The 27,461-nt window shown below is 39.8% G+C and overlaps 1 protein-coding gene across 1 annotated transcript in view; it reads left to right on the top strand.

The window, feature by feature from the left end:
* Positions 1-27,461, top strand: part of rras2 (RAS related 2) — a 48,693-nt gene continuing 21,232 nt past the window's right edge. The window contains exon 1 of the mRNA XM_054769623.1: positions 1-359. Coding sequence (XP_054625598.1) covers positions 258-359 — 102 coding nt within the window. The 5' untranslated portion in view covers positions 1-257. The remainder of the gene's footprint in view (positions 360-27,461) is intronic.

The following is a 27,461-nucleotide window of genomic DNA, read 5'->3' as shown; positions in this document are numbered from 1 at the left end:
CGGATGTCTTCTGGCTGCACACATCTTGTTGAGCGTCGCAGCAGTGTTGTCGAACCTCATACACGGTGAGGCGTATGGACCGGCGCCCGTAAGCTACCTCCTGGACTCCTCTCTGCTCCTCCTTCTCAACCGACGAGCCCAATTTAGGCACCTTTCCGGGCCCTCGCTCCAGTGCGCAGGGAAGAGGAGAAAAGTGGGGCTTGGTGCGGCTCTGTGGTGAAGGCGGCGGCGGCGGCGGCGGCGGCGAAGTGTCCTCGATGGCAGGCTGGAAGGACGGCTCGGTCCAGGAGAAGTATCGGCTGGTTGTTGTCGGAGGCGGCGGTGTCGGCAAATCGGCCTTGACGATCCAGTTTATTCAGGTCAGTGAGGCTACGTTCCCTCCCTCCCCTGGTGCCCAAAACACGGCACGATGGACGAATAAGAGGCCGGACGGTGCTCCGTGAAGCGGGCACCGGGGTTTGTTTTCTTGGCCGCTACTTTGCAGGCCTGCAGCAACTTAGCGAAGGGCGGTTTGTTTGGGAGTAAAGCTTATTTTGAGATTTAAATGACGGCTGTCAATTTCAATGCATCCCTCATTACTACTGCTACACTATTTAGAAGAAAGGGGAAGTTAGTTTTTAAAGCTTGTAGCTTGTTGACAATAACCAAACAAACCCTTAAGTCATTGTTATTCGACTAGTGCACAAGCCTCATGAGAGATCTTAGTGGAGGAAAAGTTGCACTCAAGTTGTCTCATCTGTCAGAAACAGAACATCATGGCAGCACCGAGAAGAAAGGAGTCCAGTTTGGAGCAAACTCAATCACATGAGAAATATGCTGAAGCACATAGGAAGAAATTTGTCTTACTTGACTGATTGTAAGCAGCAGCAACACAGAGTGTTCATAAAAAAGATGATTAACTTTAGATTACTTTCCACAAACGTAATGTGTCGTGGACCCCCTCTCTTCTTACTCGAGACCACCCACCTTTCCTAAAGGTTTTAGACAATAGACTCTTACACTATGCTTGAAATAGCAGATTTATATATAAGGTGCACCTCCTTGGTTGCATTCCAACACTTTGCTTTGACCTACCTGACTCATGGTGTTGCCCCCCACCATTCACAAAAACACATGCAGAGATATGGCAAACTTTGCCCTTTGCAGTGTGTATGTTAGTCGTGTAAAAGTGACGCTGGCTCTTTCTTCCAGGAGAATAGACTGCAGGCAGCTGCATGTCTCCACACTGGCAGACAATAGTGGGCTGGCATACGTTTCAGAGCCGGGGTGAAAAGCTTCTGGCGAGTGTGCTTTGGAGGGCAGGACTTGTGTCTAATGAGGGTTCAAAAAGCTCATTAACTGCATACCAAGTAAAAAGGGATCAGATAGCGCTGGCCCAGTTTCTTGCTGTAGCCCACTGACCCTGCCGACCCACAGTTATGGAGCGTTTAAAGCAAATGTCAAATTTGTCATTAGCTCATTGTAGCAGCAATGTGTGGTGATTGGACATAGTAATATTATTAGAAATAGCGTAAATGATTTTTTTTTTTACAGTCTAAACTGTCATAAATGTAAAAATAATTTGACCACTGTTAATCGTCATTCATTCATTCTGTAACACTTATCTTGTTTAGGTCATGGGTGAGCTGACCTTTTCCAGCTGACTTTGACTGAGAGGGAGTGTCCACCCTGGACTGGTCCCCTGTCAATCACCTGGTCACTCTTAATATTAAAACAAAAAAAAACACACCAAACAACAGATAAAAGATAAAGGTGAAATTTAATTGTTATCTCACACAAGTGTAAAAAGAAGCTAACTCCCATAAAACATGAAAACAAAACAATCTAGAACAAGTGACAACTCATATAATAACCAGCCTAGACTGTACTAATTCGGTGTTGACCCGTTGCTGCTTTGTTATGACACGCCGGGCAGCTAATGTTGTACTTGTGGCTTGTAAAAATCAATCCAAAGAGTCGTCTTTGATGCAGCATCACCCATTTATTCTCCAACAAGATGAACATGCACAAAATCAATGTCGTCATTGTTCCAAAGGTTCTCTGACACACACACACGCGCACACACACACACACTCCGCCACAGTGGTCAAAAACAAACATTGAGTCAATACCTGGTAACTACCTGTGGCCCCCTGGCATACAGTATATAGATTGCACCTGTAGCGCCATCTAATGCACAAACAGGACATACAAACACATATTTGACTCCTGCTTTGAATGTTAGTTTGCTTATTTCATGTAACTTTTGGTGTGTTCCGGCCGATCTACATGGATTCTCGGTTCAGTTTGAGATTTTATCTTTGCTTCCGTCGTCTTCCGTTGCGTGATCAAACGGGGTTCAGCTTTTCTTTGATGTATGATGAGCGTGGTTCTCGCTCTGCTCCATGTGTAAAGTGCCTTGAGATTACCTTTGTGGTGAATTGGCGCTGTATAAACAAAACTGACCCCTTAAGGCTGCTACTTTTTTGGGGGGGAACAAATCCCACAAAAAGCGAAATAAAAAGCATAATGGACAGAGTTTGAATCTTTTGATCCTATCTGAATTGATGATTTCGTGGGGTATGCTGAGCGCTTATCGTATGTTGTCATGCATGGCGGTGGTGGATCTTCGGAAGAAGTGTTACAAAAAAAGCACACACCTTTGATGCTCGCTGAACTGAAGTCTGGTGTGATGCCAGTTTTGTGTGATTTTAGAGAATCATTTTCTCAAATTACAAATGGTACGACTTTAGGGGTGTTAAACTTTAAAGGTTCCATTGCTGTTTTTGCATAGCTGCAAAGAAAAAAACACCAGAACAGCAATGATTAAATTGAAAAAATTATTTTATCATCACAGTAAAAACAAGGCCTGGCAGTATTTCCCAGAAGATGCATCTCTCTCATGATATAATTTGAGAAGCAAACACTGGCTTGTGGTTTGGATCCCAGTGTGTGTTTGGGATCAGTTAATCCGCCCTCGTGCTCCTCTGGCATAAATGCCGCTGTGTAAGTGAGCGACGAGGAGATGTTGACAGCATGAGGAAGAGCCATACAACCTCTTCCGAGTTCTCCTGCCAGAGGAGAAGTCCTAACAGCTGCTCGTGTAGTCGAGGCTTTCCCCAAGAACTCTGTTGAAAGTTTGGGTGGGACTGGTTGAAGGTGGGAGGGGTCTGAGGCGCTCTGGGTGGGATGATGTTAATGGGCATGGACCATGTGGAATTTGGCCCTTTGGCAAAGGAAGTTACTCGACTGCTGCTGCTGCTGCATGTAGGACCTCCTAGTTTCGCATGGAAAAATATGACCTGCTTCCTGAATCAGTGGAACTGTTTGTGTGCGTCGGAATCTTGGCACAGGGTTTATTGTTTTGCCAAAAATGTAGAGTACTTAACATACATTTTGTCATGTACATGTCATTCATTTTATGATGTGTAAGGTTTTTACGTATTTGCTTTCTTTTAAGAGAGATTGTTCACATTTTATTGGATGATGTCAATACAAGAACTGTGTTTATAAAGATAATGCTTCAAGAGGTATTCATTTAACAGTGTTAATTATTGTGGTTGTGGTTTGCAGTGGTAGTTTTGAAAAGGTGTGAATTAGGTATCAGTGTTTCCCATGCTATATATGTAGAAGATCATGTTAATTGTATTTGCATTTTAGCATCAGATTACAACAGATGGAATGTAAGGAGGCCTTTCTTTCTTTCCCTTTTGTGAAACAAACCAAATAGCCATACTTTTTATCTTATGGAGTGCAAAAGTACGTTGGTAAAGCTCACTCCCTGACACCTTGAAGAAGCTTCACTTGGCAACATTTGACAGCTCGGGTTTTTAGCTGTCATTTACTGGGATCTGAGGACACAGGTTAGAGCCCCGGCAGGGTGCGGCACTGGCAGGGCTGCGCACATTACATTGACATGACTGCATGTCATTTCTGTGTCTACATGGCTGCATGTTTAATTCCTCTGCTCTCTACAGTAATCCCTCGTTTATCACAGTTAATTGGTGCCAGGCCCAACCGAGATAAGTCAATTTCCACAAAGTAGGATTCCTTATTTATAAATCGAATATTTTCATAGTTAGAGCATAGAAAACCTGCTTATGACCTTCTAAATACACTTTTTAACATTAGAGCCCTCTAGACATGAACTAACACCCCTACAGTCACCTTTACCCCCACATTACCTGATATAGTAGACATAATAACAGTAAATAAGCCATTTAAGACATAAATAAGACTAGTGTTCGTGTGTGTTGGTATAAATGTGTTCCTCAGGGAACACATTTCGAGATTATGGTGGCCGTTGTGAGATACTTCAACCATGCAATCAAAGCCCATTGTTCTGGCAATCAAGTCTGGTATTTGTGTGTCTCACTGAACATTACAGTAACATTACTGACACCTATTGACCAGTGTCGAATACTACATATCGTTCACAGCATCTTTGAATGCTTCTTCTGAATGCCTCATATATTTGTATTTTAGTTCATTTAGCCATTTGTATGCTTGAAAATGCTTAATTTAGGAAAAAATGTGTAAAATGTATTTCAATATGATTACTTTTCGACTAAATATAGGTCGTATTCAACAATCAAATGGCATGATTTATTAATTTCTATATTCTTAAAAAAACGTGATAGAGTGAAGGCTCACCGCTGTATATCGCACATGACGGAGCAATCTCATGAATTATATGACACATCTTTATTTGAGCTAACTTGCCATTGGTTTTGACTCTGTTGATTATTTTGCAGTCGTTCGATTGATTTATTGTATTTTATTTTGAGGAGCGATCACATTACAGCGATTCTGTGACTCCACAACGCTGCGTTTGTCAAAAATGACCATCCCAACACCGCCACCCTCACCCCATAACGCGCCACCCCACAGCTGTAAACCTAAGGGACACACTGGGGTACAGTTTGACAGCTGCTACTTTGTACTGATGAACAATGAAATAGAACGCAGAATGAACTCAGTGCACTATAAGTTAATTTAGCTAGGGGAAAAAAAGTAATATGATGGCCTCTGGATGCCATATAATAAGCAAACAAGAATCCTTTATAGCAATGGTTCTCAACTGGTGTGGCTGCAGTGACAAGTGGTGACCCAAATTGTGGGAATTTTTCAACTGAAACTTCTCATATGCCTTATATTTCAAGGGGCTGTTTTTAACACAACGTGAGCTGCAGCGCTGATATGCTGTCTCTTCATGGCATGCTCTTCTCCAGCAGATATCTGCAGCTGTGTGTCAGACGAACCGCACGTTAAAGCCTCTTTTATGCTTTCCGCATCCGCGAGGTCCATGCGGACAAATGACGTCATTTTCACACCCACGCCCCCTCGAGCAGCACTTTTCATGCGGAAAATTCCCGCTCTGCGCACCTCCAACTTTTTTGAACTACGCTGACGGAGACCGTCCCTGTGGTGTTGTGTTTTCGATACACTGCCCCCTGTAGTTTGGGAGCAGGCGCCGCACGCAGTATAAAGTCACATATGGTCTCTCGATCGGATTGGGTGGGGCTTAAATCAGTACATTATTTTAAGTCTGGAATTGACATGGATTGATCAGAAGTTGCGATATTTATTGTTTATTGTTCAGCTATATGTGTAATGAGTATGAGTGTAAGTGATCTGTAAGACTTTATTATTTAATTATTTTTTATGATCTATGTGAAGTTGGTGATTCATGCAAACATCCAGTGATGGCAAAAAGGATAATCCGAAATAATCTGTCAGCCTTGTTCACAGCGATGAGCAAAGTTTTACAATTGACTTAATATCACCAGCCAAATTAGAAGTAAGCAGACGAAAAAACCCCAAAACAAAACAACACTGGCAGTGACCGATGCTACACGAGCCGTTTGCAGCTCTTTCTTGTTAAATGCACCACATACTCCTCTGTCTGGCTGTAGAGAGTCTGTCTAGGGAGGGGCGGTTCCTGTGTGTGACTGGCCAATCACAGAGCGTGAAGAGTGAATACGTAAGTAATTACCCAATGAGGATTTGAGTTTCCTTCATCATGATTACGGATAATGATGAGCTGTACTCATGTTTCATGAGCTGTTTCATGCTGGTACTCTGCAAAACTGCATTATCCGTAACGCATACTCGTCTAAAACGAGTATCCGGCTCATCCCTATTGTACGCCCCACCCCAGTCAGACGGAAAGTGGGGAAAAACAGTCTGTGCTGAGGCAGAGATTTTTGGGGAGGAGTTAGTGTAGAAAAGATGATGTCGCTCGCCTGGCGCTCGCCTGGCGCTAACAGAGTGCCCCCCCGGTGCCAAGCTGTTGACTCAAGCTGAGATAGCCCTGGGATGACATAACATTGAGTCATCTGACAAACGTTGTGGAACACAAGAGTGTTGTTTAATGTGACGCCTGTGAGGGAGGAAGCATCTAAGTACGGGAAAACATGACTCACATTGGAGACTGCATGTGGGGTAATCTATGTGTGTGTCAGTGTCACTTGGTTGTTTTAAGAAATATGACCAGTCATTTTTCCCCAGAGAAGCTAATAGGATGCTTCTAGAACGGAAAAACATGCAATACGAACATTATATTATTCTTATATTCAGACACATTACTTATTTTTTGTCGATCTCTTTTTTTGTTTTTTGTTTTTATTGTGGATTGTTTTTTTATTTTACACCCTTGCATCCCTCTCTCTGTTGCACTCCTGTTTACTTTGCATATATCACACATATTTTTGCATGTTTGCATCTGTTTAGCTTACTGAGACATCGTTACATGTAGAGACAAGGTGAAGGAATGACAGGGACATTTTATGTCAAACTGTACTGGCAAACCATGGGCCCAGTTAGGGACGCAGGCTTTGTAAGTTTTCACATGTCACATGCTATACTGCTGAGTGCAAGAAAGCCCTTTTATACACTCTGAGCACAATTTGTTCATTTTCTGGAAGGTAATGGCTTTTCTCTGTGAGAGCAGGCTGAACTGTGATAAGACCTTGTGGGTTTAGAGTGTGGCCAGCCCCTACTTCCTGTGGGTTGATGAAGTGTTTAACTGTGATGGAAGGGCACCTGTTGATTTCTCACATATGTGTTGGCTTGAGAGAGAGGAAGACGTGTATCAAACATACCATGATTCCTGTGTCCATAAAAATGAAGAATGGTCCACTCTTGAGAGTTCAAGTATAAATATTACTTACATTTTATTTTCTTTCATCTGAGCCATAGTCGTCCTTTCTTCAATGCAATACAATCGTTATAGAAGGCCCAATGTTGCTTGGTATTGCAACGCAACAATGACCTCATTGTTGCTATTAATGTCAGACATGTTATGTTAGAACCTTATCAAATGCTTTTTCAGCCGGCAACTTTAGCAAGTGCAGATAGCATACGCTTGACCCATCCAAACAAACTTTTTTTTTTTGGTTTTGCACGGTGACATAGTGGTTCACACGTCTGCCTCACAGTCAGGAGACAATCTCTGTAGGGTAGTAACATGTGAGTTTACATGTTCCCCCTGTTCTTGCGTGGGTTTTTTCCGGCTACATAGGCTTACTCCCACAGCCCAAAATCATGCTGTTGGTTTAACTGGACACCCTAAATGGTTGATAGGTGTGAATGTGAGAGTGAATGATTGTTTAATGTATGAACCTGAATCAAAGTAGGAGTTAATTTTGGAGCACCAAATTAATTTGGTGCTCCAAAATTAACTCCTACTTTTTCAAACTTACAGTAGATTGCAATGCACATACACAAACGCAGTCTTAGAGAAGTAACCAAAAATATGGAGGCATTGTGTGGTTATGATAGGCTATACATTCAATTATGGCGTTAGGAGCTAAACTGTGCCAAATCGCTGTTAGCTGACACCAGAAATGACGGCTGTGCGTGCATGACTATTACATGGGGCGTGGCTTGCAATTACAGAGCAGGAAGAGCACGGGTTTATAACATTTGAAAGTTAGCACCCCCCCATGCAGTACCTAACTAAGGCAGACAGCACCTTTTTAATGTAATTTCAACTTAAACCTCTGCTGCTTCACAGCATGTGTTCATACTGGAAGTACAACTTGAAGTATCCCTGTACATACAACATAAACATCAAAGCCTAAAGGACAGGCAAAATCCTGGAAAAGGCGCAAAAACAACTCTTGATGTAAGGCAAGTCGGTTTTACATTGAAAGCCTCAAGGTAAAATCAGATGAAATACTCCTCAAATTACAAATGATTTTGCCTGAGGAAGTCTATGAAAAGGTGATTTTATTTCACCAATAAAGCCCTACTTGCCCAACACACCAAAATCAAAGCAAGACAAACAATAAAGTTTCAGAAAATATTCATGCAAATAAATCTTATATAAACCTAACAAACCAAATGATCACACATGTAATATACAGTATATGACAGCTCACATAGCGCTTACACGACACGATAGTTGTCCTGGCTGGTCTATTTATATTACTAAATCGCATTCAAAAAGCTTTTTATTGTTTAAACAACTGCAATCAATGACCCCAATTGTAATGGCTTAATCACTGAGGTATTCAGTTTCAGCATCAGTTGAATACTATAATAGCGAGGCACAAAGTGACGTCTGCCTGGTGCCATGGATCAAGTCTGTGGAAGTGTGTGTTGATGCCTGCTGGATATTAAGTATCTGTATGCTTACATTTTACAATCTAATGGCCAGTCTTGATAGAAAAGTGTTGAGCACATTCATCACATAGCTTTTAATCACTCCACTGCATTTCCTCCAGTGCCAACTATGATGAATTCTTTTACAAGTTGTAAACATCTACGAAGAGTTGGGTGCCTGCTTACAAATTTTGCAGATGCAAATCCTTAAATACACAGATGAAAACATTCCTGTTGCTGAGGTAATATACTGGAACCTGGCTAAATGCCATGCAGCATACCAATGGAATGCACATGCTAAAGGGAGTTGAGGATCTGTAAAGACACTCCCACCCATCTGGTAAAGCTCAAGAGACTAGCTGACCTCTCCTTTTACTGCAAGATAATGAGTAACTAATGAGTATCCAGGGAGTCTGCACATGCTACAATACAAACTATCATAGCAGGAGACACTTGTAGTCTTTGGCCACAACATTAGATACGCCTGTACAGCCAGGTAATACAGCTTTCACAGTGTCAGTCAAAACTAAGCATGATTACATTTCCATTGGCCCCTCAGCAACGTTTCATAGAAATTGGTGAACTAGTTTATGCCTAACACTGATAACAAAGAAACTAAAACAGTGATGAAAGCAAGTCCTGCTTTGTGTAGGAAAAAAAATGCAGTGGAACATTGGTTAGCGTCATTAATCCGTTCCAGAAGTTCTGACTCTAACCGAAACGGACACTGACCTAATGAAGTTTTCCCATAAGGAATAATGTAAAGCCAACTAATGCGTTCCAGAAAGATGAAAATGTTTTTTAAAAAAAACAAAAAAAACCCCACAAAACATGTTTTTATAGTTTTGCAATTATGGTTTTACATGCGTAAAACAATTCAAAATGTAAAAAAATACATATACATGATCAATGAAAGGATATATATATCGGACCGCTATTATCTTTTTTTGGCAAGCAGAGCAACAACAGCAGTTGCAAGGAACTTACCAGCTCCATAGAAATGCCGGGGGGCTTACCGCTCCACATACCAGTCTTACTCACGGTGTCTTAAAGGAAGCGCTAAACCATCACACAACAACGTAATAGGTAGAAAACAACAGACAAGACACTATCAACGAATAATGCAGAATAGCCAACATCTACGTGAGCTCTAAACATGTAACTTAGCAGCCATTTACAACAACAGTACAGCAAAGCACGCTGGGAAACAGGAATCACTGTTGTCAAAACCATATACGTCGACGTCGCATCGAGCGCTGAGCCATACGTCAATGTTGCCACCATATTGGATGTGGCAAGGCTGCGTTGTATGTGTGTATATGTATATATGCGCCTTTCTACAAAGACATTTCAGTTAATGCCTCTCGTTTATACAAGTACATTAATGCACGCACATATATACTGTACTTGGGAAACGGTTAGGCACCAAATCCAGTGTATTTGATCTTCTCAGATGACTAAGATAAGAACTTTATTGATCCCACGCAGTAGTAATTCACATTACATCAGCTGTAGAGCATAAAGTAGTGCCAAAAAACCATACACAGTGTGTGTGTGAGTATAGTATAGTATAGAATAGTATATTAGTTTTAAGGAGTAGTTTTAATGCAATAAAATAAGAATATAAAATAAGGACATGAAAGTCATCAGTCACAATAATAATCAGCAAATTTATGTATTTTAGACAATACCCCATTAACTAAAAATGAATTAAATCTTTCCAAAAATAACATAAATCAAGGAACAAGAAACACAATGTAAAATATGTAATACATTAATGATTTACTCAGAGATGCGCAGAGTAGCCAACAAAACAACTGTACTCATTCAAGAGTATTGTTACTTTAGAACTATTTTACTCAAGAAAAAGATACACATATCGGAATCGGAAATTGAGGGTTGGACAATATCGGCATATTGGTTATTGGCAAAAAGCCAATATCGGACATCCTTACATTTAAGGTTTTGGTCACCGTCAGTGAAGACGTGATTGTTGTTGTGACAGTGAGACACCACACGAACACCACTTTTCTGTTTTGCCATGAGTTATTGATTGAATTTATTAGTGTTTCTCAACTAAATAACCCCAAATGAAGCCAAAGAAAGTTGCAAGTAGCATTGGGCCGCTTACGGGTTTCAAGGTATACAACGGTATGAAAAAGTCACATTTTCAAAACCGCTAAAATAGTCCGTCATATCATCCTACGGTATGAGAGAAAGTGGAGGTCCAGCGCAGCCGCTATGTGGAAATACTTTGTCATGTCCTGTGTTATTCCTCGCATTTGGAACTGGGATTAGATGTGCTGTAAAGAACAGGCATGAGCTGTGTTGCCAAAAGTCGTACACCTTGACTGTCGCGGCAGCAGTGAAGTTAGCTGCCTCCTTAGCATCAAGCGACGCCAGTGTATCATATACATATAAATCCTGTAGCGATTTAGTGTGTATTTCACATGGCTTTGCAGCTATCGAACTAACGTGTAAGCACATAACACTATTAAAGTACATTTCTGACATTTTAACGTGAATATCATAACCTAATATGTCGCAAATGTCATGGTATATTCGTCTGTAGTGTAAACAAACGTGTATTATACAGTAAATGACAAAATACACTAATATAGCAATATTAAGTGAAAACATTGTACTCACGTGAAAGATTCCTTCAAAGGGATACATATTTAGACCATTTACTCCAGGTTTCCTTTTATACAGATGCACAGTAGCACTAGGTGGCAGAACTTGATGAAGGCACACGTGTCGTCATCCCACTGGTACTGCCACGCTGTTGGCGTCATTGCCGGTCGACATATTATTCACGTCGAGGGTCACCAAATGTGGCATAAACTGTTGACTCTCCACTGAGCAACAAGCAACAACCACTTTACAACAGTTGCTAACAACAACCACATTACCCAGAAACAGAAGTGAAACTTGGTGACGTAAGCAAATGAATGAAAACTCAGCAAATACACAATCCAAAAATTCCAAAACACTTGTGGACAATTTGTGACCTGCACATTCACCCCGCTATGAAATAATAACGTAACATTCTGAGTTAAAAAAAAATATATATACAGTATACTCTATTTATGTTGTGACCTTTTTTGAGCCAGTGTTTTGTTTTTTTTTTTAGTAAGATAATATTTATCGTCCTGTGACATGAGTCACAGGATTAGCCACTGTAAAATGCATTAAGAACTGCATTTTATTTATTTATTTCGATATAATTGGATTATTTTTGTTAATTATTTTAAATACATGTGTTTCACTTCCATCAGGTTAAAATCACTGTTCCACAGAAAAGTTTTTTTTCCCCTCTTCTTTTTAATAAAGATATTTAAAAATAGCACATTTTAGAGCTGTAATGATACAGTAAAGCCGGGATATTTTTGCCTGAGGTTATCATAAGGCAAAATTATGATAGAAATTATTTACATTCATCGACAAACCCGCTAACTGGATGGACGCTAACCGAGCTTCCACTGTATATCAAGCAATACTTAATTACAATGTTATCAGTCGAGAACCAATGTGTTTGCACATTTTAAACCGGTACTACTCAATAATGTGCTTCAATCCACCTGCTCCTCTCTGTTTTCCGGTCACTGATCCTCTCAGATAGTCCTGCAGACAGATGAGGCGACGGGTTCCTCTGTGTTGTTTTGGCAATTGTTCTGTGTTCACACATCAGTCTGTTTCAGCCACAGTATCAGGTCTCACATCTCATAGTCGTTTAGCTCAACAACAACTCTGGCGATGGGAAAACGACATGATTATGTTAGCCTCTCACCCTCAGCGCCAGAGTGTATTCACAAGCTTCTCACATGGCATGCCCACTGCATCATTGATAAGTATTGTAAGTTTTCTTAATAGTCGCAAAAATGTACTTGTAAACAGGAAGAAGATTTGGTGTAGGGATTAGTGAATGAAACAGCCCGAATAAACATAGCTTGTTGCAAAAAATGTAAAGTTTGCTTTTAGTAAGCCCTAGCTTTATACTTTCAATATTTAGCTTACTTTTCTCCCATTCAACTCATTTTCTTCACATTTGTTTTTTTTTTTTAACTAAATGAATCTAAATCTAAAACTAAAGGCTAAATGTATATGTTTAATTTAAATCTTAAGTTTAAATTTAAATTTAAACATTAAATTTTACATTTTCAAAGTAAATACTAATGTTAAAAATGAATCTTAACTTGAAATGTAAATATTAAATCAAAATCTAAAAATTACTCTTAAATCTAAATATTTAATCTAAATATAATTAAAATAAATCTTAGGTTTTATAAATATAAATGTTATGTATTAATGCTAAAATTAAATGTTAAATCTAAATGTAAATCTTAAATCTTGAAATAAATCTTTCACTCATATGCAAATGATGCATATGCATATGCCTCTCGGTGCAGACAGACCCGCCCATGTCTCTGTATGCTCTGAATGCGGAGGTGGGGTGAAGCGAGGTCCCGGAAAGCACCTAAACACGGCTGGGAATGGGTGGTTATGGCAGGCATGTACGTGCTGCACTCCAAGGTGCACTTCTGTCTGTGTTTTGGTTCAACTGGCTGTTAATGGGCTCCCGAATCCAGCTGTGGAAGTTTGTTCACCTCATTTTTTTTGTTCATGTCGGCAGACAAGTCATTTCCTCATTAAGCTTCATCTCTAATGCTCCTAGAAGTCCTAGAATTCATCAAATTCATCATGATCATCAAGTCCTAGAATTACACCGTCCTCTCGTCATTAGCACCAGAGTACCAGGCCACTCCCCTTCACCTCTGTAAAACAGATACAGTATTGCTAGAAATAAACTTGTTGTGACACAGCGATATCAACCATGCCATTTCAATTGTGTTGTGCATCACAGAAACTTATATTCATACACGACTCCCCATTAAATATCAGTGCAGCGAAATAATGAAGAACACATGCAAGAATGCATTTATGCAGAGGGACTTGGTGCAAGAACTCAGATAAATATGTTTGAAGCATTATTTTCATTGGCTAACGCTTTGAATGGTTTGACTAAACATTCCGAAACCATTTTCCCATTCATTTTCAATGAAAGTACCTGAATCACTTCGGATGTGATATACTGTACTATTGCCCAGGAGTGGCGCTGCGGGCCCTCAATCATTCAACCCGGGTGTCATTTCGTGGACTTCAGTTCAGAGTGGAGACAACATGGTAAGCCAACGAGATAAAAACGTTTGTCTTTGCTCATTGTAGGGTTTTTAAAAAATCCAAAATATAAAAGCCCTGGCCCTTTCTGATGAATATGGTGGTGAGATATTTAAGTTCTACACTATTGTTCGTAAGTTCTACTGTACCTACTGTATGACGCGATCGATCAATATCTTGGATTATTTTGGCTCTGTGCATGTGGCACAGTTTCTTGATTCCAAACCTAAAGTAAAACGTTTTAACTGTTTTGAGATATGATTGAAGTATTGATACTAGTTGTTTTATAGACATTTGTATGTGCTTTTACTCTAAAAGCTCACATACGGTATAATGTATGTATAAACAATACATCATTTTTTATACATTTGGCTATTACACTGTGGACTGCACTTAAAATTAATCTGCAAATGATACAGTGATGCTGTGTTAATTTAGCCTGTCTGTGGTTGTTGGATTATACAATAATATACTGTATATTAATAATATTTCTCTCACTGTAAAGAAAATGAAGCAGTTAATGTTTTTCCTCCACCGAGTCAGAGTGGTCTTCCGCCCCACTAGCTGGGATTCCTGCGGCAAGTACAAGATGCAGAAACTGCAGCAGTACCTGCAGAAAAATCAGCAGCTCTCCACCTCTGTCCCCACTCACCACTTCTGCTGAGCCTATGGGTGAGTGTTTTTAAAGTTGTGCTGCATACAAGGTATTCAGTATAAATCAGGGGTCACCAACGTTTTTTCTTGCGAGAGCTACTTTTAGAAAATGAAAATGGCCACGAGCTACTCATTTTTGTAGAAATGATTTTCATACCTTATTTCAACCCCAACGGATCAAATATGCTTGTTTTACCAAAACATTCACAAAATGCTGGTATCCACAACTCACATTTTATGTTTCAGAATACATTTCTTTCTAGTGTTCTCGCATTATTAACTGAAAACCTGAATGAAAAGCAGGCTTGCGGGCACCTCGTGTGGTCGTGGGGGGGCTACCCTGCAGTATATTCACTGTGCATTTGTTCCTTTTTATTAATGTTGAATAATTGTACTAGCTAAATAAGATGGCCATCATAACCACTCTTTTTTTCTTTATAGCGAAGGATGGAAATGAAAAGCGGGAGAAAGCTATGCTTAGCATCTCTCCTGCCAAATTCAGTATATACGGTATATTTATTTAGGATTTTCATAGTGGAATCCGATTCGTTAGATTTTGTTGAAAGTGGACGAATAGTCAAATATACAGTATATATCTATATACAGTGGTGTGAAAAAGTGTTTGCCCCCTGCATTTTGTGTTCAGTTGTGTTGTTACTATTTTTTTTTTTTTTTAAAGAGCACCGCTAATGGTGATCCGTACAAATAAACAGATCTCACTTGTGACTTTTTCCACTTCAAAGAAAAAGGCTAAAGCACTCAGATAAACAACTTAACATGGTACTTGTGCAACAACAGTACCTTTATTTAGTGACACAGAAAGCAGTGACGTAGATCCAGGCATCTTGCGTAAGTATAGGTCTTGTGTTAAACACACACATTGTTTTCAATTCTTTAATGACATTCTATGTAAAAATGTATGATCGGCCGCGGCCGTGGGTACCCCCCATGTAGTTGGAATAGTGTAATCTTCATCACATGACATTTTCATATGATTTGACTGCGACGTTGATAGTCGAATCAGACTCCTCCGAATCGAATCGTCGATGTTGACTATTCTACGACAGCCCTAATATTTCCAGTATACCTATATGTTAAAGCTCTTTTACTTCTTCATCCCTGTAGACATGTGTTTTGTGTAAAGAGGTTGAAGTTTCTGTATGTCTTACAGCTGGGTCTGCATCACCAGCTGCGGAGTACGACCACTGCTGTTGTCTGTATAGTGACAAAGCCTGCTACCACTGTTAATCCACCACCACCACCTGCTCATACCCGGACCTCAGCTGTCACTCAGGAGGCATCATGGAGAATCAGCATCAGCAGCAACCACGCCCTCTGTCCAAGAAAGCCCACACCAAGACGTGTGTGTGGATGCCACGAAAAAGAGAGTGGAGGAAATACAGCAGCAGAAGAGGAAAAGAGAGGAATCTTCAATCCCTATGGGTGTAAGTGCAGGTTGTGTCAAATAGAAGTGAGGCAGGGTCCAAACAGCCCTCACATCCACAGGGGGATGTGCTTCTACAGCCATGCTGAAGAGAACAGGGGAAGTAGAAGGAGGCGGTTCCAGCATTCTTCTTCTATGAGAAGAAGAAACAACTGTGGGGAATTAAATGAATAATATATTATCCATACCTTTGTATAATATTGTATCAGTATTCATATTTTACCTTTGAATGTATTTGTGTGACCTTAAATTACCAAATGTCAATAAATATTCCTTATTACATTTCTTTTGTGTATTCCAGGCACTCACTGATATTGATATAATCCTGATATGAAGAATTTGTGGTGGTGATATAGAGACTAAACAAAGAGGGAAAAAAATATAATAATATTGTTTTCCTGTCCCGGTATAGACCGGAGGCGGTATAGACGTTAGAGGTGAATGTCACTATGAGTTGAAAGGGGACATACTGGACTGTATAACTTTATATGGATGTACAGGTGATCTCGACCTGTTTAACTTCATCACATCACATTATTACTGATGCTCTACACGGGATTTGAACACAGAACTTAATTTCCCTGAATGTCTCTGCATCCTGATTGGCTGGCAGTCAGTGACAACGACACATGACTGGCAAAGCGTAGGAGATGAATATAATGCTTCTAACATGAGTTCTTGCACCAAGTTTCTCTGCATAAATACATTCTTGAATGTGTCCTTCACCATTTTGCTGTGCTGATACAGTATTTCATGGGGAGTTATGGATGTACAGGGTATATTCATTTGAGTGATATACAACGCGATTGACATGGCATGGTTGATATCGCTATCGCTGTGTTACAACACGTGTTTATTTCAATATTGCGTCTGTTCTATATTTTATCAATACTGTATCTGTTTTACAGAGGTGAAGGTGAGTGGCCTCGTAGTCTAGTGCTAATGACGAGAAGCTGGTGTAATTTTATGACTTTATGTTGAGTTCGATTCCGGCTTTAATTGGGCAGTTGGCGCATTAGAGATGAAGCTCAGTGAGGAAATGACTTGTCTGCTGACATGAACAAAAAGATGAGATGACCAAACTTCCACAGCTGGATTCGGGACAACAATAACACAGAAGCCATTTGAACCGAAATACCAACAAAAGTGCACCTTGGAGTGCAGGACGCACGCCTGCCATGACCACCTGTTCAATCTCTCCTGCATGGAGAGAACGGGCCGTGTTTAGGTCCTTCCGGGGCACTAACTTCACCCCACCTCCGCATTCAGAGCACACAGAGACGTGGTTCATTTGCATATGTGTGAAAGATTTATTTCAAGATTTTATATTTAATATTTAATATTATATATTATATTTTATTTTATATTTTATATTTATATTATATTTTATATTTTAAATATAGATTTTATATTTAACGTATATATTGATTTCATGTTTAGATGTAAGATTTATCTGTAACATTTACATGTAGTTTTAAGATTTAGATGTCATATTTATTTTAAACATCTATATTTGGATTTAAGATTTAAATTTTGATTTATCATTTAGATTTAAGTTAAATGTTTACATTTAGGTTTTAGATTCAGGGTTAGCATTTAGTTTAATTTAAAAACAGGCTTTATTTTCAGATGTGTAGCGAAGCCTGTTTTTATCATGTCAATATGGAAAGGGTTTTTCTTCTTGAGAGCATGAAAACCCGACCGTTTGAGTGCATCTTCTCTCAAAAGTGGAGCAGACATAGGAAATGCTACATTTTTCTCACTCTTGATGGTCATAAACCGGCTCTAGGTGCACATATTACTGTTAATTAGGCTTGTCACGATAATCGATAAGTCGATTAATCAAACGATAAAAAAAACAAAGTCGATAATTTTGCCGCCTTAATAAATTAACATGTGCATATACTGTATGCCTGTTTGCTTTCCTCGTCTCTCTCTACAATACAGGCTGGATAACAACATGGTTCAGTCTGCATGTGTCTGTGCGCATTGGTTCTATAGTGGAATGAAGGGCGAGAGTGAACCCTCCTGTCAGCCTCTTTGTCCCCCAGTACGTGGAGGCGGGGCTACTAGTTAGTGAATACATAGACAGAGTGCTATCAGTTAGCAAGTTAGCAAGCAAACGCTAATATTAATGAAGGCACATAAGCCATGGCTTCTCAGCCGACTGCTACAGCCCCGGTGTGGAGGTGCAGCAGAGCCTTCATCCCGATAGTCAAAGCTTACTGAGGCGTTTGATCGGCAAAGTAAATATAGAACAAAACAGCGCAAACAGACAGTGTCGCTCGCCGCATTGCAAAAGAAATGCAACCTTTCTATACGGTTGGAAAGCCAACATTTTGGGAAATGTTTGACAGGACATCAGAAACATCGCATTTTATTCCACCAACACCGATATGTAGTTCAGCTCAAATATGACACCCTACATTAGTTTAACAATACACTACATAACTGCGTGTGTGTGTGTGTGTGTGTGTGTGTGTGTGTGGTTATTATTGGAGAGTTTTTTTTTTCTTAACAGAGACAGGGTCTATTTCTTATTGTTTTGGTTTATTATTGTGATTTGTATTTAAGTGTGATTTTTGCTAAAAGAGACTTTTCATTGAGTTTTTTGGGGGGTGGGGTTGTGTAATTTGTTATGTTGTTAAATTTAATGGTAAATACTCTTGAGAAATTAAAGTTTATTACTTTTGATACGATGCACTCTCATTATTTTTGCCATATACTTAATGAAAAAAAATGGTCTCAAAAAATGTTGTCAATAATATCAGTTATCGACAATAATTTGAAGGAATTATCGTCCAGCAAAATTTGTTATCGTGACAGGCCTACTGTTAACATAATTAGAGTCAATGTTGTTTTAACAGCAAGTCCCATCATCTCTGAAATATTGGCCTTTTTCACGTAAGAATATCAAAGATGAGCTCATCGACAAAAAAGCAATGATGTTGTAGTTGATGTCATTCCTTTACCAGAAGATCGCACTCATTAAGCATCCCAGCTCATTGTTCTTCATCCAGTCAGATTCCAGGCTTTAGGGGACATATTTGCTTTGTAGCTTTTCAGTGCTATGTTATGCTGTAATGCATTAACAAGAATTACACTCACTGATTATACTCAAATTTTACAAGAGAATAGTAAATTTGTTGTTTTTTTGTATGTAATGGTTTTAGTATGGGTCACATCCTATTTTATCTGAGGAGGTCTTGAGGCCTACTCTTATTCTACTGAAACAGTGACTGTATCAGTTCCTCATGAATGGTTCATTTTAAAATGCATCTGTGCTTGTTGCAATGCCTGGTGCTCTAGCTGCCAGACAGCTGGTGAACATTTGGCGTGTCTCATGCAGAAAGTGTCCAAGTGAACTGTGGGACACCTGCTGTCCATCAGTGGGAGGAGGTGTGGCATGGAAGCAGCCAACCTTTCAACAGGTGACAGTACAGCATGACTCACTGTCCAAAAGTGCTGATGACAAAGACAACATGCACTTTTGCTCCCCAACTAATTCACATTTAGAAACAGAGGAAGATCACACATAGAGACAAATGTTTTTTTCAATTCCCCATTATAGCTTGTGTTATCCTGCTGATAGACAAACAGTGTTAGCGCCACTAAAAACATGACCTCCTGTGCGAACATAAATATTTGAGTTTGCCTGAGTCACTTAAACAGCTGTCGCGTGACTGTTGTTCTGATCTAAAAGGTGCAGCAACTGTATACGGTTGTGTGTCTTCAGTAACAGCTGGTGCCGGCAAACACGAGGTAAAGTTTTCAATTGGCAGTGCACGTTAGCTAAACAACTGTTTAACATTTTGTCTGGTATGTACAACCAAAACAGTTCTCTCCTCTTGCTTGGCCGCTCATGATGCTGGCTAAAACTGCTTACTTTGCATGCACAGCACACAGCCATCATGCTGACAGGTTGATGGTGGCATTAAATGTTAGACATCTCAATTTCAGGCTAGTTTGAGTTTTCAGAAGCACCCCATGCTGGCATAGACGTCTCTCCACCTCTGCCTTAAAAGGTGTTGGGAGGATGTGTTTGAGACTGTTTGGAAGTAGGAAACATCCAACTTGGAGCTTAAGAGGTTCAAATGCAAAGCATTCAAGGCAAACTTTTAAAAACATGGCCGACAATTCTGGTAGTGAAGACAATTTTTAACCCCTGTGCCACCAAGTGGTACTATTTGGGATAGTATGCATTTTTTGGCACTTCCAAAGGATTTGTAAGGGAGCCCGAAATAGCCAGCCCCAAACCATCCCAATTTGGGTGGCGGTCACAGTGGTACGCTAAAGTATGCTTGTTGGGGAGTTGAAGGTGGAGCTTAACGCAGTGTAACACATTATAATTAAGTTCCAAATATTTATAACTAACTGACTGTCAAATAAAATAAGAAAAAATATCCAATTCCAACAATATTTAGGTATCAGCGATCGCCTGATCCTTATAAATGAAACCAACCTCATCTACCTCCGCAAAGTGAAGTGTGAAAATCTGCCACTGTCCCCTTTTGCTCTGCCAGCTATTTTCAGTCACTGTGCACTTTATTTTTAGTAAGAGGCTCAATTCAGGTCTGCAATGTAACCTGTTGTGTTTGTTTGTTTGTTTTTAAAATATGAAAAATAAAAGACTAAAGGAACTGATATAATTTTGTAGTTTAGAAATTTTCAAAACTTTTCATTTATATATGAGTAGCGTTGGGCATCGTTTGAATTTGAACGGTTCCGATTCAGATTACTTGTTTCGATTTCGGTTCCCAACTATTCTCGATTCCGATGCTTTTAAAAGGCAGGTCATTCAAGTTTGCATGGTTTAAATGGGGGTGCTAACCAGAATTCTTTTTGAATGAAATGTCTTGAAACTTTTCCATTAATTGTTTAATGATATGAACTTTGTATCAACGTTACTATGAATTTCTTACAAGGCTATTTTCAACCAGTATATAAATATCAAAGCCTTCAATTTAAATCTAAATGTTATGAAGATGCTTTTTACAGGAGTACACTTTCATAAAAGACGATTTTTGAGTAGTATACTTTGCTTGCTGTCTCAATGTTGGCTATTTTTTATGACACCCTTATTTTGGTAACACAATTAAACGGGATATAGCCCAAAGCGCTCTTATTTTGAAGGCCGGAAATGTGTTGTGTGGGTTGAGAAGGTCCCTTGACTGTTGCGAAAAGTGACTACTGAGAATCAGAATGTGTCTGTGTAGGCTCTCAGTCGTCCAGGAGTTGTCCATCGAGGAAAAGGCTTCTTGAGACGTCATCTGTACTTCTGTGAAAAAGGTGTCGGACGTTTCGCTCCTCATCCGAAGAGCTTCGTCAGCGAACTCGCTGACGAAGCTCTTCGTCTCAAGAAGCCTTTTCCTCGATGAGAATCAGAATGTTACTCCTGGTTCCCATCGATGATCGAGACTCGATACCCAACCCTATATATATTAGAGACCTACCTCATGTGCAGTTAAAACAACAAGTTAGTATTGTTTCACGAGTATTGTTTAGTGTTTTTCAACAAAATAAGATTGCGACATTGAAGGTGTGTGCTGTCAGTTTTTTGTTTTGCTATGATGTCACACTATTTACCTAGCTGATGCAGCTATGCCTATTTCATTTCAAAATTCTGTGGTGGAAATACAAGCCTCATCAGGGTTTACCTGATCTGAACTGGCTTGCGCAGGATTGAATTGAAAACTGTACCGCTTGTTGGAAACACAGTAAAAACTGTCGATAGTCCTTTTTTTTGTGTGTACAAATTTCCATACAGAAGAGTTTGTGTTAAGTTGCCATATTTACTTTAACAGGTACATTTAGTTAATATAGTTATTAGTGCGTTTCTATGGGTACAGCCAGACTACTGCATCTTGTTGAAGTTGGACAACATCAATTTTTGCAGACTTCACTAGTAGTAATTCCAACTTTGGATGGCATTGTATTGCACATTTGTTAGTTGGAGTTCTTACATTTCCGGCTTCTCAGTTTTCTGGAATGCAGACCTCAGCTGGCTTGCTAACAAGCTATCACCTAGCCGGGAACATGCCAGCACTAGTCAGGTTCAGTGGACTTCCTTTTCTTCTGTGTGCTGTTAACTCCCCTCTGGTGTTCTTCTGGATTCTACATTCCATTCACTTCTATTTTCCCTTAAATTTAAGTTAAGGTTCACATAATATGATACTGATTATGTGCTGGAATTGTGTTGTTATTGCATTGATCCACCACTGCAAACAATAATTATATTGCATTATATACTAACATTTTTATCTGGATCGTGCAGGTGTATTTAATGTGGTGACCAGTGAGTGTATGCTGGCGGTAGCATGCCTTATACCCCAAATCCTTTGCCGTGTTAGTCCGTGCTAATATTTAAAGTGCAGCAGAATGCATGTTGGCAGCACTACCTACTCAGTAGTTATGCTTGTAAAGAGAGGAGAGACTTCAGCCAAGGTCTCTGCATGTGCTGTAAGTACCTTACTTACCTTGCCTTACTTTTCACATGTCGGCAAGATTCACGAGAAATGAAATGCAATCAGATCAATCCAAGTAAAGTGTTAAGAGAAAACAACATTGATAACATGTCAACGCTTGGGTTTATGCAAGGCTTGTGAGGTGATTTAACATGTTCAGTGAGAAAAATAAGGCTCTTCACATAGATCTCGATCTTCATGTCATTCTTTGTAATCAGTCTGTAACCCTTTGAAGTATTAACATAGGTCTTCAATTGTAATTCTGCAAAAATAAAGAAATTATTTGTGGGGACTAATATAAAGGGCTGCTTTGAGACGAGCGATCCAGTAGGAAAAGGGCTTTTAAATGTCACTTCTTTGATTCAGCGTATTTGAGGGGGTTCAAAAGTCTTCAGATTCCAGCTCACGCTGATATTTAGCTGCACGATTGAAGTCCTAATGCCAGGGGTCAGGCGAGACCAGGAGGTTGGCTGTACCACTGGTTGGCTCGCTTGGTGGGACATTTATCCTCTTCTTTATTCTCCCTGTGAGTGCTTTTCTTTTACATAGCCTGTTTGGATAATACATTGCCACTATGTCCAACAAAGTGCCATGCGGACATAAATCACTTAAAAAAGATCTTGAAAATAATTTACATTTGTTACATTAACATGGCAGGGTTGATTAACTATAGCAGGTCAAGACGTATGCTGCTATGAGCAAATACAGTTCTGTTAATGTGCAATTAAATCTCATAGTGGCTCATAGTTGAGACATCCCTGGTATTAGCATGCTTTCTAGGAGGTCGAATCAGAGATTCCGATATTTCAGCTCGCATTCTGACGTGAGCTGAGGTTTCTCCATACTATATGCCCACATTCATTATAATGAGAGCCCAATGTGCCAGAATGTTGCGATCTCTCATATTTGTGAAATGCAACCAAACTATATTTAGACCCCGTATTGACCCAAATACAAGAGAAACCTAAACATAAGATAACCCCTTTTTTATTTGACCTGACAAAATAAAAGACAAAAAGCCCCAAATTAATCTCTTTTTAAAAACTTAGCAGCAATGCTGGCGTTTCAGGTGGCTGATAAGGTTTGCCGTGTTGAAGCTCAGTGTTTTTTTCCCATTGCGGAATGTTTGCAGAGCATTTGGAGAAATGTCCTCTGAAACAGTGAGAAGTCCCACACAGTTGACGCCATGTTTGTTTACGAGTGAGCTCAGAGGAATTTACGACAGGCAGCACGTCACAGACAAGGAGCTTGTTTTGCTCACGCTAACCCACCTACAGTATAGTAGGTACAGTATAGGTCATCTCGCCTCATCTGAGCTTTTTTTTTATTGGTTATTGGAGCTATTTTTTAATGTTATAGGATTTATCAATATAATGTCATAAGTCCTCATACCGTCGCGAAGTAATTGGTCCAATAGTTATTGTGCACTCCTAGAAATAACACGTTTTCCTGTGGGTTTCTGTGTCATGGTTGCATCTCTCTAGGTCACTAGTGTGTGTGAGTGACAGGAAGAAAAGCGCTGGCTCTTTTGGAGAGAAGCTGTTTTGGGTCAACTGTTGGTTTGTATGTATACATCTCTACATTCTGTACATTCTAGGGAAAAAATTAGGGGTGTCAATCGATTAAAAATATTGAATCGTGATTAATCACATGTTGTCTGTAGTTAACTTAGTTTAGTCTTAGTTTAATCGCAGATGAAAAAAGGTTTTTTTAATCTATGATAAGTAGGGATGTAAATCTCTTTGTGGTAAACGATTTGATACGCAACTACAACATTTTATACATTTTGGAAATATGGGCCATTCTTTTATTTAAAAAATAATATACAATTACAAAGCCCACAGTTTTTGCATGTTTAATGGGAGCAGCATTTGTTCACTTTGTTTGATGGTCCTTGAACATACCTTCTAACCTCGTCCCACACTGCACAGATAAGCTATTTCACTGTATTTTTACCCTTTTTCTTTCACTTCAAATTTGGTTCCAAATGCCGATACTATGTGAGGATGCATACTGTAAATGTACAATTTGATTACCTTATTGAGTGCTAATGTGCATATTTGTTCAGTTCACAACCTCTCCGAAAAGCAAAGTCCATGCTCGTACTGGTGGATGGTGGGTTCAAAAATAATATACAGATAGAATCCCCCAGTTTTTGAATGCTTAATGTGAGCGATTTGCCCCACTTTGACCATCCTTTAACGCACCTTGTCCCGTTCTCACACGTTGCACAGATAGATACTTTATTCATCTCCAAGAGAAATTCACACAGATGGACTACTATATTGTATTTTCCCCTTTTTCTTTCACATCATATTTGCTATCAAATGCTGCTATTATGTGGGAAATGCATAAAGGCCAGATTTGATGCCCTTATTGAGTTCTAATGTGCATATTTGTGGTACACAACCTCTCTGAAAAAACAAGTCCAGGCACGTACTGGTAGATGTTGGATCTGTATTAATTCTGTGCTTTTAATTTGATGTTGTTCCTGTCATAGTTTTATACAATACATAATAAATAATATAACTTAGATTGCTATAATGTTTTAATGGTGTGCTGATGACTGACTTGCTAGGCACTGCGGATTCTAGCTAATGCTAGCGCTGAATTGGCAGAAGCCCCTACATGAGATAGCTGTCCTTGGCTATGCCTGCCATTAACTAGCAGCTCATACCCAAATTTTAGCTCGCAGTTCCAAGCAAAATATCAGCCCAGAGACCGCTCGCTTCTAAAAAAAACACTTGGTATTTGGGACACTCGTATGCCTAGGTACTACTGTGTAAATGGCAATAAAAAATACTGGCAGTGCTTTAGTACTTTCCTGCTTCTCTCTGGTAAGTCGACGGCGACGTAGTCTGTGACAATTCCAATCACAGAGACAGCAGATACAAATAACTTTGATGTTGTTGTGAGAACCATCTGTCAGGGATTTGAAGCTAAATTTACCAAAATACTCCTTTATTTCTCCATTTCTGCTCAACATTTTCTCCCACCTTTAGCTCCATGGTGACTGCTGCTTCCTCAAACCACAGCGTCAGCCGAGGGTCAAACAAGACGTGCACACATTAATCACACATTAAAAAAACGCATTAATAGCGCATTAACTTTGACAGCCCTACAAAATATATTTGGTTTGTGTCAGTATGGTAATTTCCCAATTGAAGTCATGAGACCAAGTTTTAGTTGACTATACTTTGTGGTCAGCTTAGATATATGGAAAGAGGTTACTTCTGCAGTTTAGTTTGTCATTGATTACTTCACGTATGCAATTAGTGTGATGGTGAGGGTTCTAAGAGCTGAATGTAATCTAGAGCAGTCATTTTTACTGCGAATGTTGATCCGAAATCAGAGGAAAATATTAACGTCAAGCTAGCAGGTGGGTTTGGAGGGCCCCTGAGTGCAGCATCCCAGTCAAGGGTTTGTATCAAAATGTGTCAAAAATAGACATTGTCTCAATTACTGTACTCTCCTTTATTTTCTATTTGCAAGGGGTCTTGGAAAATAACAGAGATTCACTGTAGTACATGTTTATTTTCTTAAAAGTGGTGTTCCTAGTGCTTGTTACTTGTGACAGTGTCTGCACAGGGCCTTGCTTTAGTCTGATGGGGCCAAATATTGGCTTGCCGTCATCTAAGGACGAGGAAGAGAATATAGCGAGCAATTATTGATCTGCACATTAGACGGAAGAGCGCTCGTCAAAGTTGCATGCTGGGGTTCATTGAGTTCTGCATCAAGCCACTGCTTTACTGCAGTCCGACTGTAAACATTCAATGAAAGCAGTAAATTGTCGCATACAAAACATGCCTTATGATCATTCATCTGAACACCAAATGACCAGATCAGTCAAAGCTTCATTTTCTCCAGCTCCCTCTCTTTAACAAAATGGTCCCCAGTGGCTCTTTCAGCCAGCAGACATATTGTGTGCTCCCTTTCTCTCCATGTGCATTGAATAAGTGACCTTTCTATTTTGTATGAGCTCATGGGAAAAGTGGGCCTTTCCAGCGGAAGTTAAAGCCTATCCCCTCCCCTTCTTTTTCTCTTGCTCTCCCTTTCTTCGTAGCGTGGAGACGCCATCCTCCTCAGACCCTTCATTCTGCCTCTTTTCCACAACTTCCCACTTCAAGCGCCCTCAGCGAAACAATACTGCTCACACAAATTCCTGATTAGGGGGTATGAAACTTTAGGCACTATAAAATGTAGAGATGTAAAGGAAAAATCCGAACTGCCTATTGTTTAGTATTATAGGTGGTATTCTATTTCCAACAGCTGTTTGGGGCTCTTGCTTAGGTGCTAACCAACTGATGAGTTGATGGACTCATTGTGTCTTGAAGCAGTGCACCACAGTACTTGGTTGCAACCAGCTGAGAGGTGCAGTTATTTCAATGTCAACTGGAAGAACAACACGACATTCAAGTGGACGTCATCTATGGAACCCTCCCAGTCTCTTTAATTGCTTGCAACAATCAAACAATCCAAGCGTAAAGTGCTCATGACACTAAAACGTTTGTTAATCTTGTTATTTCCGCCATGGAAAATAACATTCAAAGGCATATTTTCTGTGTTAGATGTGTACTCGAATACTGAAATATTTAACATTTTTCGACATTTTCGGCAGTTCTTCCAGGTGTGGAGGAGGAGGAGAAATTAACGCCTAAGCCAAGACGATCCATCCCGGAATTTCTCTTTCACTACAATGCAAAGTTATTATGTACCAGTTCTTGGTGCAATTCTGTTGTTATATATTATTTGTATTATGCCCGCTCGTTGTATTGAAGGCCTTTTCTGGAACACGCTAAGTAAGCTCGGTCACATTTCTAAAGACACCATTCGCCTTGTCAGATGATTGGCAAACTTCGCGGGACAAATGTCGCCATACTGCCCCGCAGATGGAAATAAAAAGTCAAAAACCCACAAGACATTCGACAGTGGAAAAGCGTGTCAAGGTGGCTGTAAGTCACTTCACATTTCTCCTGCTAAAATGCGCCATAGTAGCCAGCCTAGTGCTTGTTTTGCTAGCTAGGCGGCTAATGTGCTAATCCGTTGTAGATATCACTGCCAGTAAAACAAATCATACTCCTCACGACACACAAAATATATGTGAACGTTATTATTGTTGTGAATATGTCACATTC

The sequence above is a fragment of the Dunckerocampus dactyliophorus genome, chromosome 3 (assembly GCF_027744805.1).
Source record: "Dunckerocampus dactyliophorus isolate RoL2022-P2 chromosome 3, RoL_Ddac_1.1, whole genome shotgun sequence".
NCBI classification, from domain to species: Eukaryota; Metazoa; Chordata; class Actinopteri; order Syngnathiformes; family Syngnathidae; genus Dunckerocampus; species Dunckerocampus dactyliophorus.
Note: the sequence above shows the minus strand (reverse complement) of the source record. Positions and strands in the feature narration are given on the sequence as shown.